At 43.1% G+C, this 13,106-nt stretch overlaps 1 protein-coding gene across 1 annotated transcript in view; it reads left to right on the top strand.

Moving 5' to 3' along the window:
- The window catches only part of SQLE (squalene epoxidase), a 158,272-nt gene that overhangs the window by 109,896 nt on the left and 35,270 nt on the right, over positions 1-13,106 (top strand). The window contains exon 10 of the mRNA XM_085604966.1: positions 4,512-4,599. Coding sequence (XP_085461092.1) covers positions 4,512-4,599 — 88 coding nt within the window. The remainder of the gene's footprint in view (positions 1-4,511; positions 4,600-13,106) is intronic.

The raw sequence follows: 13,106 nt of genomic DNA, 5'->3' as shown, positions 1-13,106 counted from the left end.
TGATTACCTTGTCACCGTAGCCAACTGAGGCCTACTGCTCTGAGCTTAACCTTTCACAAAAGTCAACTATAAGGGATACCGTCATAAATTGACAGAGTATACAGGTGGCAAATCAAAATACTATAGCTCCTGAGAGGGCCTAACAAGGATTCTAACAGTACAAATCTTCTACACTCACTGTTTGTCAGAGGGGGTAACCAGCACCAGCATACTATGGTATCCTGTGAGATGCCATGTAACTAAATACCTATCTATAGGGTTTAATACACAGTAGTACTAATCCACCCATTAATGCCTGTTGACTTTTAACATATGCTTTTCACAATCAATTTGCCAGGCCTACTGCCTATATGATAATGTTTCTTTATAAACAATCAGACCTATATCCTTTATCATTGGCTTGTCATCATACGCAACTAAAGTCTACTGCACCGAGCGTAAGCTTTCCACAAGGCAACCATCCAGGATGCAGTTATAAAAGTACAAATGTATGCAAAATTACAGTTGGTTAAGCAAAATATCATAACACCTAAGATACCATGACCAGTATTATTGTAGTGCTCATCTCCAATCCCCACTGTTTGTTTGGGTGGATTACCTAACACTAAAACCATTGCCTGCTTTGTTAATCTGTGAAATTCCATGTAACAATATGCTACAGGCTTTAGCACAGTGTAGTAACAATCCCCGGTTTGTCACACAGTGTAACCAACACCAAAACCTTTGTCTACTATGGAACTGTAAGAGATTCCATGTAACAAAATAGGCTTTAATATAAATCAAAAACAATCCACACTTAAATGCCTACTTACTTTAACATATGCTTTTCATAATTATTATGCCATGCTTTTAACCTTTACTAAAATATGTCATAACTTTTAATGTATATGCTCATACAGCATGAACTGTCACCTGGTAAGGCATCCTGGTGCTAGCTGTCAGAAATAGAACCCTGACACGTGCAGAAACCTAGAGGTTATAAAGCCAGTTTTCATGGCTTTCATACAGATACAAAGGTAGCTGATGAAACAGAGCGTAATCAGCAGACTATTTCAGAGACTGGCCGCATTCACATAGAAGGCTTTACCATCCGTTCCAGCTTTCTTAAATTCAGGAGGTCATTATTAGCTGAGCATAAAAATCTAAGCGAAATGTTGCTCTATGATAATAAACAGATTCAACATATAACCATGGTCATTGGCAGGCCCCCCATAACCAACTCAGTCCTGCTGTACTAAGTATAAGCTTTGCAGCAAGCCAAAAAGTGTAATGCAAGCTAATTTTTTTGTGGAAGCACACAAATCCATCCCAATCAAATCCTGTACTCAAGTGTGGAGCCTCAGCCCCCTCTCAATAGTACTCTAAAAACTCTTTTTTGTTTATCACATAGGTTCAGGTGGAAGTTACTCTGGCTTTTCAAGCCAGACTTAAAAATCCATGTAGATTATTATAGCCCAGGCATCACAAAAAAGTAGTTTGTTGACTACTGGTAGCCCTCCAGCTACTTGTTGGTAGCTCCACTGTGTCCACCCCAGCCTAATAATTTAAAAGCTTTTGCTTATTTGAAATAATATAGCATATGTATACCAAAATTTTAAATCATTTGAGATGAAAATTTGTGTATTTTCAGAACTCATAAGTTGAGTCTTGGAGAAAAATGGTTGAATTTCCAAGTCAAACATTCCAAACACAAAGATGGGTTCAACAAACATGTTATTTATGTGCCAAGATAACCTTCAGGGTGAACATGCGCTTTAAAAATATGCTTTAAGCTCTGTTCTGTTTAAAGCTGATATTTGATAAGTCATGCAGTGTTGGGAGACTTATAATCACCTTGATACGTGGCAGCTATGTATTACCAGGTTAGAGGCGCTCCATATTGATAAAGCCTTTTTTACATTTCTTCTGGCAATCCTGTCTGATTCACTGAGGTGATCACTGCTGATATTCTTGCGTGAGGTGGCCACTAATGTATTCTTGTCTGATGTGGTCTCTGTTAAAATACTGATTATATTAGTAGCTCGGGAAGATTTTCATTGAACAAAAGCAGATCTTATTACAGAAAATATGGCCCTTGGCATCTCATACCACTTTTAATCTCAAAATGTCTGGTAATGATTGAAAGGGCGGGGATGGGACTGCAATTGACTCCTTATGACTGTCCTCCTCCCATCTGTGCTGCTGCCAGAGAAAAACAAACATTGTGAACTATCCAGTTATCTAAGACACTTTAACTTCGGGGGAGATTTCCATCTACCTCGCTCTCAGCTCCAGGCACCTCAACCTGGGTCCTTGTCTTCAAGAGGTGGACAGATGGATGGCTAGCTGCAAACTGAAGCTTAAACGAGGACAAGACTTAGGCTCATTATCTCCCACCTTGACAATGGCAATACTCTTTTCTTCGGCTCACCTCGTTATGTGATAAAGAGGCTGCAGACCATGCAGAATGCTGCTATTCAGCTTCTTATGAATGTCCCTAGACATCAATCCGCAGAAAGGGCCCTAAAGGACCTATACTCGCTTGCAATCGAGCAGAGGGTCCAGTTTAAGGCCCTCTGCATTCTGTATAAGTCACATCATAAGAAAGGTCCTGGCCTATTAAGATCGCTTGCTACTTCCTACATCCCTGGAAGGTCTCTCAGATTATCATCAGCACACGTATTGCAGGTCCCCAAATTTAGAAAATCTCGTTGGGGTGGGCGTTCATCTTCCTATCTGGCCCCAAACCTTGGAACACTCTTCCCCTTGAGTTACGCCTGACTTCCAATGAGCCCTCATTCTGCAAGGCCCTGAAAATGTGACATCATAGTGATATGTCTTGCCTTACAGCCACTGAGTATGTTGACTTTTCCAGCTCTTGAAAGCCTTCGGTAGCTATGCGCTGTATAAGACTCATAGAAAAGAACAGCACTACAGTGTTGCATGTGTGTGTGTGTCCCTGAAATTTCAAGCTATGGATAAATACACAATATAGACAATACTGCATGCACAAGAAGTAGTTTTTTCCATAGAAGCACACAAATGTTGCCCATTTAAAACATACTTCTGGCTGCCAACATGTGGGGGGATCCAAAGCTCCTGTCTGAAGTACTATTGGAGAGTTGTGTGACAGCTACATTGTCTAGCTAGAACTAAAAAGCTTTCAGTGATGGGCCCAAGATATTCTGATTCAGCAGTAACTGACCTAACTTCATTTACTATTGCTAATACTTAGCCACTGCCCATACAGGCTTTAGATTGCTACCTGTAGCCTGTCTGCCAACCTGCATGTCTATTATGACCTGTCTGTCCAGACAACACCCGGTAACAAAGAGAGGGTCTCCTGATAGTAGTCACTGCAGCCCACACCGAAACCACATGTTACGTAGAAGCACTTTTACATACAGTTTGCTTTTGCTATGTTATACTTTTATATATGTGTTTTTTAGGGCTTCTAGGCAGGTCTTTAACAACATATATAAATGCTTGGTACAAAATAAGATGCAATACATTTGCAATTAGGCAGATAACACTGTTTTGGTGAATAGTGCAATTAGCTCATGTGTAGTTCTAAATCAGAAGTTTTCTATGTGGAGAAAGACATAAAACAGGTACATGTGCAACAGCTGACTCCCCCATTCTTAGTTCTGTGGATGCAGTGCATTTTGTGACAGTCCCCAGTAGTGATTGAAGGCTTGTAGGAGTATGAGGATTTCCAGCCTTCATAGTGCAATTAGCCCATGTGTAGTTCTAAATCAGATATTTTCTATGTGGAAAAAGATATAAAACCGGTAAATGTGCAACAGCTGACTCCGCCATTCTTAGTTTTGTGGATGCAGTGCATTTGGACAGTCCCCAGTAGTGATTGAAGACTTGTTGGAGTGTGAGGATTTCCTGCCTTCTTTGGCGAGAGGGGGTAGGGGGGGCTGTGAATCACCTGAAAGTCAGAGTCCACTTTGCATCTTGGGTGTGTTTGTTCGTTATACAAACGATCTGACGATGCAGGGAAAATATTCTAACATTATGCCGGCAAAGCAGACTTAACCGGAAAACTTTGCAAACTTCACAAATTACGAAAATAGGGAACTTAGGACCACATGTATGACCGCTTAATTTTGCGAGTTCCAAATTGCGACTTTTTGCAACTCGCAATCAGGAAGTCACAAAATGCGATATTCTAATGTGTCTCAGACACATTTTGCACTTCCCAGTGGGTTGCAAATGGACCCACCTCATCAATATTCATGACGTAGGTTGCAATAAATGCTGCTCCATATATAGCAAAAGCCCACATAACCTATATTTTAAAGTATTGGTACCATTAACTTTGGGAGAGAACTGCACTGAAGACCGAAACCTAAAATTGTTTATTTGCCTATCAGCATTAGGAAATTAATGGCCAGAACCAAATTACTTGTCTAAACATACCATTCACAGAGCTTCCAGTAACAGACAGTATGTAGAATGTTTCTTTCTGCCCCAACCTTCAGTATTTGAGTAGCTTATTGAATTAATTTTATTTTATTTTGCAGATTCTCTCCGCCAACTAAGGAAGGCGTGTTTCTTGTACTTCAAACTTGGAGGGGAGTGTGTATCAGGCCCTATCGGCTTATTGTCTGTGTAAGTCTTAAAAACAATATTACATATAATGAAGGGAAGGGGATCTAACAATTTTTGTATGTGTAGCAATGGTAGCAGTCCATCATCTTCAGTCAAAGACTGTTTTCCTTTACACACACATCTCAAGCTCCCTCACATGTATTATTGCTCTTCCGTTCACATCAGGGCTATAGCGGGCATCAGGCGATTCCCCGGGAGGCTGGAGAGGTGGGAGTCGGTTCTGCTTCAATGGAGACTGATTTTTTTTATTGGGGGCCTGTTTTGCAGCGGTGCTGCAATATTGACCACCGGTAACAAAAGCAGTGGTGCTTCACACTTACCCCCCCTTATCCCTCCCGTGGCTGGGCTGACAAAATTGCCAGGGCTCCTTTGTGTTCCCTGTCCAGCCATGGTTCACTTCCTAAATTAACGTCCCATTGAAGCATCACAAATTGCTCCCTCACATGTATTATTGCTCTGCCGTTCACATCCTGAATTTAGGTCCAATTACGGTATCACAAACTTTGTTGATGGGAATATATGAATCAGCCCTCTCAAGAAACGAATCACAACGTCCGATTTGAAAAGAGATGGCTGATCAGGTAGAAATAAAAAAGATGAAAGGGCCGACATATAACTTTTAACTGTTGTCATAGCAAGGCACTGCTGGGCTAAAGAAAGACAAAATAACAGTAAGTCAGCTAACTGTGCCAGCAAAGGCTGAATGTTGCTGGAGAAACACCATACAAAAAACATCTCCTAGTGTCCCGCATAAACAGTTTTGGTGGAGGGACACCTGTCTCCCAGCATGACACCCATAATTTTGGTAGCAAGACTGAAAGCCATTAACTGCAGCCACTCAGTCTTCATGCATGGAGGTGTAAATTATCTAGGCTCAGGTGCAGGACCTTGCCCAGCTGCGGCGACAGGCGGTCCTCCGTAAGGGACAGCCAGATCAAGTACAGCTGCCCATGGCTAGAAGTTCCAGATACTACAGTCTACTCACCCAGTCCAGAGCAACTAGGATTACTTGGGCCTGGGCATGCCTGATCTTTAGAACTCTGGGCAGGAGAGATACAAGCTGGAAGATGTACAGGAGTCCTGAGTTCCAATCCAGATGAAAGACGTCTCTGAGAGAGAGTGGCCATGAGAACTCCAGCATGCTAAAGTCTGAACACTGCGCGGTCTCATTGTGGCAAAAGGTTCGAGACAGGGTTCTTCCTTTGCCGGTAGATTCCCTGTACCACCTCAGAGTGTAAACATGATTCTGTATCAACTAGGCAATGTTGGCTGAGTTCATCCAGCCCGGTGGTTGAAGATCCTGGCAGCTTCAGTGCGATCAGGGAGCCACTTTGACCGTCCAGCCCCTTCCAGAGGCTCGGAGCCTCTTAATATTGGACCCAGGACCTCACCACACCCTGTTTGTTGCAGTACCACATGGTGGTCATGTTGTCGGTGAGAACCTGTACCCGTTTCCCACCTTATGGTCGGGAGGAACGGTTTCATTGCCAAGCGAATGAACTGCAACTCCAATAAGTTGATGTGGAGGCGGGTTTCCGCTTGAGACCAGAATCCTATGATCTCCATCTCCACTAAAAGACCTCCCTAATCCAGTAGTATTGCATCCATCACAACCATCAGCTCGGAGTGAGATAGGGATTGGGGTCTGCCACCGATCCAATTGCAGTCTGGGAACTGTTGCTGGAGAGTCTGTATTCTGTTGACAACAGAGTACACAGCTCACTCTCTGCAGTTCTCCTATTCTGGAAGCCCCACCAGCTTCGGGATCTTGCTTCACATCTCTTCTATTGGAAGTCATTAGTCCTGTAGGGTTGGCAGGGTCCCTTCTCTTCTAAGCAGGCAGGCGGGAATTCAGGCACTTCAGGCCAGGTACACATCTCATCCAGAAAGGGCTAATTCACCCCTGGGAAGCTGGCTATCATACAGACACCAGCTCTGGATGCATAGCAATCTTCTGAGTACTCTGTGGAGAACTCCTTTCCTTGGTCATGGAGAACCTGAAACTGGAACAAAAAGTGGGGAAGGGCATTCATGGGCATCACTACTGGAGAGACAACACACCTAATCTCATTGTACGTAGATACTGTTCTTCTATATAAATGGGAAGAACAGCAGAGGACTGTGGGGCAATGGGAGCACTAAAGAAATTGTCGACAGAATACAGACTCTCCAGCAACAGTTTTGAGACTGCAATTGGACCGGTGGTAGACCCCAATCCTTATGGTTCCTCCTTTAGGTTTAAGTAATATTTCTAATATTGCTGTGAGTTGTGGCATGGCATGTCAGCTATAGTATATGGAAGAGTGACAAAGTAATACAGCAACTGCAGCAAGAATACTATTTTTACCAGGTCTAGTCTTTCTGCCACTGACAGCAGTAGCATCTTCCAGAAGGCAGCGGTTTCCCTCGTAGCTGCAACAGCTGTTTTAATGATCCCAGTAAATTAGATTTAGATCTATTTGTTTGTACCCCTAGATATTTTATATTTCGTTCCTATTTCAGAACTTCCACCAGGACCTGTGTTTTCTCGCGTAACTAGTCTTGCTTCATTAGGAACACTTGACATTTACTCCAGTTCACCCTAAGTCCTGATACTATCCCAAATTTCTTTAGTGCTCCCATTGCCCATCAGTCCCCTGCTGTTTGTCCCGTTCAGATAGAATGAGATGAGATGTGTTGTCTCTCTAGTAGTGATGCCCCTGAACGCCCTTTCCCTCTGGACTAAGCTTGCTAAAGTTTCTACTACTGTTGAAACAGTAGTGGGGATAATGGGGATCCATGTCAGGTTCTCCACTCTGCCACATATTCTGTGTATAAAAACTGTCCTATTTTGACTCTGGGCACTGTGTTTGTATATAATAATTGACTCCAGCCCCATCTTTCCCAATACACATGCAGGAAATCCAATTGCTAGAATTCAGAGTCCCTTTGAATATCTATAGAAAGTATTATTGGCGTGGGATGCATATGTGTTGGAGAGTCTAAGTCTTGTATCAGCCTTATGTTGTATTCCGCCTTGGGATTAACCCATTTTGACCAGTTTGTATCAAAGTTGGTATGTGAGAGAGACATCTGTCAGCCAGTACCTTGCTCAGCACTTTAATATGTGTTACGAATTTATAATGGCCTATAAGAAGCTGGCTGTAACACATCCCTCCCTCCCTCCCTTGCTTAGGGAGCAGCACCATGATGACGTCCAATGCCGATGGCAGTAGTCTGTGTTTCTTTCTCACAGTGTTATACATTTACATTAACACTGTTACCAGTAGATCTAGATATGTGGTATAGAACTCACTGGGTAGTTCATCTTATCCTGATACTATACCCTCTATGATTTCCTTCACCGTATTCTTTACCGTCCCTTCTTTGATTTTCCTGCCAAGTGCTTTATTTTTGCTTGTGTTAAAGCTTGTAGCCCTTTATCCTCGGTATAACTCTGTAGCGTCTGCAGGTCTGTTTCCTCTGAGACCTTAAATAAAGTGTCATTATTTTTTTTTTTAAATCACTCATTGATGTTAATTTGCTTATAGACTATCATTCCTTGAGCATTCCGAAGGTCCGATATAGGGGACCCGCTCTATTCAGATTGGCCAACTTTGCTAGGAGCCTACCTGCCTTATCTTGTTCACTTTGGGACCCCACTATATGTTCTTTATGATTAAATCTGCTGAGCCTCTCACTAAGCCAAGCTAATTTTTCCTGTTCTTCAATTAAGGTCTCCTTAAGTTCAGAATGGGCCTGTCTTTTTACTCTAATTCCCTTGTTGCAGGGATTCTACTGGTAAAGCAGAACTGTGTTTTAAGACAACAGGACAATAGAATGTAGAGACTGAAAGGCGACAGAACATTAGAACGTAGGGACTGAGTCTCTCTACAACATCAGTACCTTACAGCCTAAATCCCAGCTCACAGTGCCTCACTTGAACTCCTAACCTTCCCAGAGTAGTAGGTGATTTTGACAACCTCGAACATGACCCTCTAGTCCCCAAGGGAACCGTGGAAACAGATCCTTCTCTTTTGTTACTTACTCATTCATGCATACATGCCTATGGTTAACACAAGAAAGACACAAAAAGTACTTTACAATACATTTCTTGCAACTATCATAGTGTATTACGAAGCAAGTGTGCCGCGACCATGAGGCAGATGCAAATAAACAAAGTATTTACCGTTACTAACCGGGTATCTATCTGGTTAAAACTGACCTCACCTTATTAGCACAGGGATATCTTTGTGATCTCTGGGAGTGGCTTCAGACCGCATACCTGGAGTACGTAGTTAGGTGGTCTGCATCATGGGTGTAAATGCAGTTTACGCAAGGCTTCATGTCAAGCACTGCTGTCATTCCAGAACAGAACTCTCTGCCACAATCCTTCTCTCTGCCTGAAAGGGGATGGAAAACAGTTAATATGATAAAAGCTATTGTGTTGGAAGATGCAGCTGTGTGACCATGATATGTTATGTTATGGTATGTTAGTAAGATTTATAGAGCGCGACGGTTACCCTAAGGTGTCCTGGCGCTATGAATTGCCTGGCCGGAGGAGGAAAGAAATCATTGAGTAAAAAGCCAAGTCTTCAAACCCTTCCTAAACAGGAGAAGACTGGAAGCATTCCTCAAGAAGAAAGGCAGATCATTCCAAGCCAAGGATGCACAGGCCGTAAAGCTCCTGCCACCTCAGCTGGCCTTTTTAACAAATGGCGTCAGAACTTTTTTCGCACTAGAGGACCGAAGGGTCCTAGTAGGAACATACCATCTAAATTTGTCCTGCAGATATTGTGGACCAAACCCATTAAGGGCCTTAAACTGTACAAAGGGCCTTGAAACATACTCTCTTCTTCACAGGAAGCCAGTGTAGCCTAATTAGTTCTTTTTTTACCAAAACAAATTTCGGAATACCTCATAACAGCCTCGCAGCCGCATTTTGCGCCATCTGCAGCCTGCTGACCAGATGTGTATGGGCATTCAAAAGAATGCCATTACAATAGTCCAATCTTTACATAACAAGCACAGTGACCACCGTCCTGAAATTCCCATCAGAAAGGTAAGGTTTAATTTTCCTTAGAATTCGTAACCACATGAAACAGGTGGAAACCACGGTGTTTATGTGATCACTAAAAGTCAGTTTACAGTCTACAGTTACGCCCAAGTTTTTTGCTTTCAACGAGGGTAGGGGGCAGCTGCCCAATTCTGCCGGCCAACAGTCGGGGGTCCAAACGTTGGGATTGTTTCCTAAAACAATAATCTCAGTTTTGGACGAGTTAAGTTTTAAACAGTTAGAGGCCATCCATCAAGCTATCTCCTTCATGCAGTCATGAAGGCACACTCCTGTTTCTTTTTCATTGCCATCCTTAAATGATAACACTATTTGAGTGTCATCTGCGTATAAAGTTAGCTGAAAGCCTTGAGATTTTAAAAGACCTGCCAGCGGAATCATATAAATGTTAAAAAGGGGGGGACTTAGTGAGGATCCCTGAGGGACCCCACAAGGAAGACAGAAGGAATCAGATTTATGGTTATCCAAATTAACAGTCTGGGATCTGTCAGAGATAAAGAAATGTAGCAGTTTCCAAGCCACCCCTTGTATTCCCACCTCCGACAGACGGTCCATCAAAAGCACATGGTGGACCGTGTCGAAGGCTGCCGAAAGATCCAACAAGATCATCACAGCCTTCCCACCATCGTCCAGAGCCTCCCTAACTTCATCTAGGGACTTAATTAGAGCCAATTCAGTATTATGTTTGGCTCTAAAACCGAATTGCGTTGAGTCCAGTATATGATTAGTTTGAAGATAGGTGCTAAGCTGGCTGTTCATAGCCTTCTCAGTGATTTTCGCTGGCATTGGAAGCCGCGAGATCGGCCTGTAACTGCCAGGGTCTGTAGGGTCCAAAGTGGGCTTTTTGAATAAAGGGAGAATAGAAGCAGTTTTCCAAACCTTCGGAAAGTGCCCTGAGATCAAGATGTCATTGATCAAAGGATGTAAAACAGCCCCTTTCAACTCTGAAACCGTTTTCACAGTCAGGGCCGGGCAAGGATCTGTAGGGGTGCCAGAACTGATAGAGTTAAAAAATGTAAGAGTTTCTGCGCTTTCTAAAGGGAGAAACAGATCGAAAGTCGGCCCAGTATAGAGATCTAACTTACTCTTACTATGGGAGGGGGTTCCGGTTCCATTTTGACCTGAGGAGAAGGAGGAGTAGATACCCCCCACCTTCTGTTGAAACCAGGATGCCAATTTATTACACAAACCTGGGCTACTGATAATCTTCGGCGTGTTGGGTACCGCTAATTTCTTCACTGTTTTAAATAGTTCTTTTGCGTTTGATTTTGCTTGGAGGATTTCATGGGCATAGAACTCCTTTTTTGATTCCAGCAATAAGTCTTTAAGGCATTTAAGACTCTGTTTGTAGATTTCTTTGTCTGAATTTTTGTATTCCTTCCTCCAGACCCGTTAGAGTTTTTTACATGCCAGCTTCTGAGTTTTAAGTTTATCCGAGTACCAGGGGGCAGAGGGTTTGGTACGCCTGGGAGCCCACTTTTTTACAGGGACTAATTTTATACATGCTTTGTCTAGCCAGTCAGAGTACCCCTGTACGGCCTTATCAATGTCCGACGGGAGTGGAAAGAAGGAACTCTTAAGTTCATCTTCAAACCGGGCCATATCTAGTCCTTCCAGGATCTTATTTCCAATGTCTTGGAAGGCAGCGGACTAGATTTCAAATCTTTAGAGTCAAACAACTCAAAGATAACAGCCCTGGGATCCGACCAAGCCAGGGGGACAACCTCATATCCAGAGAGATCGGGGTTATTAGAATAAATCCCGTCCAGGGTATGCCCCTTAAGATGCGTTGGACCTTTCACCTGTTGTTTCAAGTCCCCGGTCTCCATAATTTTATCAAGGTTTAGCGGATCTGAATCCCCCAGGTCCTCGAGAAAGAAATTAAAATCCCCCAGAACCACAAATGAGTCTGCGCACATACCTTCTTCAAGAAGGGTGCCTATTGTATCCAGAAACCCAGCTCTAGGACTTGGCGGACGGTAGAGGAGTAGCTCTTTAAAACTTTTAGAATGCTTCATATTAAAATTAAACAACAGTGCCTCACAGAAAGTAATGGATACAGAATGAACAAGCATTTACAATGCAATGGTCTCGGCAATATTATAGGTAGAGCTATTGGTATTGCTCATTTTTTTTTTTTCATTTTTGTATCCTAAATAAATGGCATTGTCATTTCTATTGGCATTAGCTTTTTTTTTGCATATGTGATGCCTATTGCATTAGCAGAGAGAGAGTGAGGTAGTGAGATAGAGAGATAGAGAGAGTGAGGTATTGAAATAGAGAGTGGGGTAGTGAGAGAGAGTGAGGTAGATAGAGAGTGAGTGAGGTAGATAGAGAGTGAGGTAGTGAGATAGAGAGTGAGGTAGATAGAGAGTGAGGGACGGGCAAAGCGGTCCATGCAGGAACGAAGAAGCATCTGTGGAGCCAGGACAGGGAAAAAGTAGTATCTGTGAAGACAGGGTAGGGAAAGGGGCATCTGTGGAGCCAGGGTAGGGAAAGGGGCATTTGTGGGGGTAGGAAAAGGGGCATTTGTGGAGCTAGGGTAGGGAAAGGGGCATTTGTGGAGCTAAGGGGCATCTGTGGAGTCAGGGTATGGAAAGGGGCATCAGTGGAACCAGGAACGGGGGCTCTGGGGGGCCAGGGTAGGGAAAGGGGCATCTGTGGAGCCAGGGTAGGGTATTTGTGGAGCCAGGGTAGGGAAAGGGGCCTCTGTGCAGTCTGTTCTCTGTTGGACCGGTCAGAGGGATGGAGCCTCCTAGAGATAGAGGCATGGCACGGGTCACTCACAGAGACAGAGGCAGGCTGTGCCGGAGTCCATTCATTTTGTTTCTCCACCCACAATATGTAGTGAACCTGGCTGCATTTTCGAGTCTCGTTACCTGGATATTTGTATTTGAGCTCTGAGTTATTGAATTCATAAACAAATGTATACAATTTAGACAGCGTTTTTTGCGGATTTCCCTGTATATGTGGATCCCTGAATCCCACACGTCTGTGTTCTACGTGTTTGCAAGACTACTACTCCTACTACACACACACACACACACACACACACACACACACACACAGAAATGCATAACATAACACAGATTCCCCACACCCAAAGTTGCACACAAATAATACAAAGCCATATGTATGTACAACACACAAAACACACATGCACACATAACACACACAATACACCTTACTCGCAAAGCAGTGACGCACAATGACACCACTTATACACCATACAAACACCACATATCACTTACACATACAAAAACATAGAAACACACATTCACGCACATCCAATGGTCTCAAGATGTAGTACTTGTTATCGACAATTTAGCGAGATTGATAGAAGACACACGCACTGCATTCGCATCAGAAGAATCACAAGCCAAAATAACAGAGCAATAAACAACATCATTCTTTTCGTTTGGAGTTTTTTGTATATTAAAAGTATTATGTGAAT

Source organism: Triturus cristatus, chromosome 5_1 (genome assembly GCF_964204655.1).
Source record: "Triturus cristatus chromosome 5_1, aTriCri1.1, whole genome shotgun sequence".
NCBI classification, from domain to species: domain Eukaryota; kingdom Metazoa; phylum Chordata; class Amphibia; order Caudata; family Salamandridae; genus Triturus; species Triturus cristatus.
The sequence above is the reverse complement of the archived record's forward strand: the minus strand, read 5'-3'. Positions and strand labels throughout refer to the sequence as shown.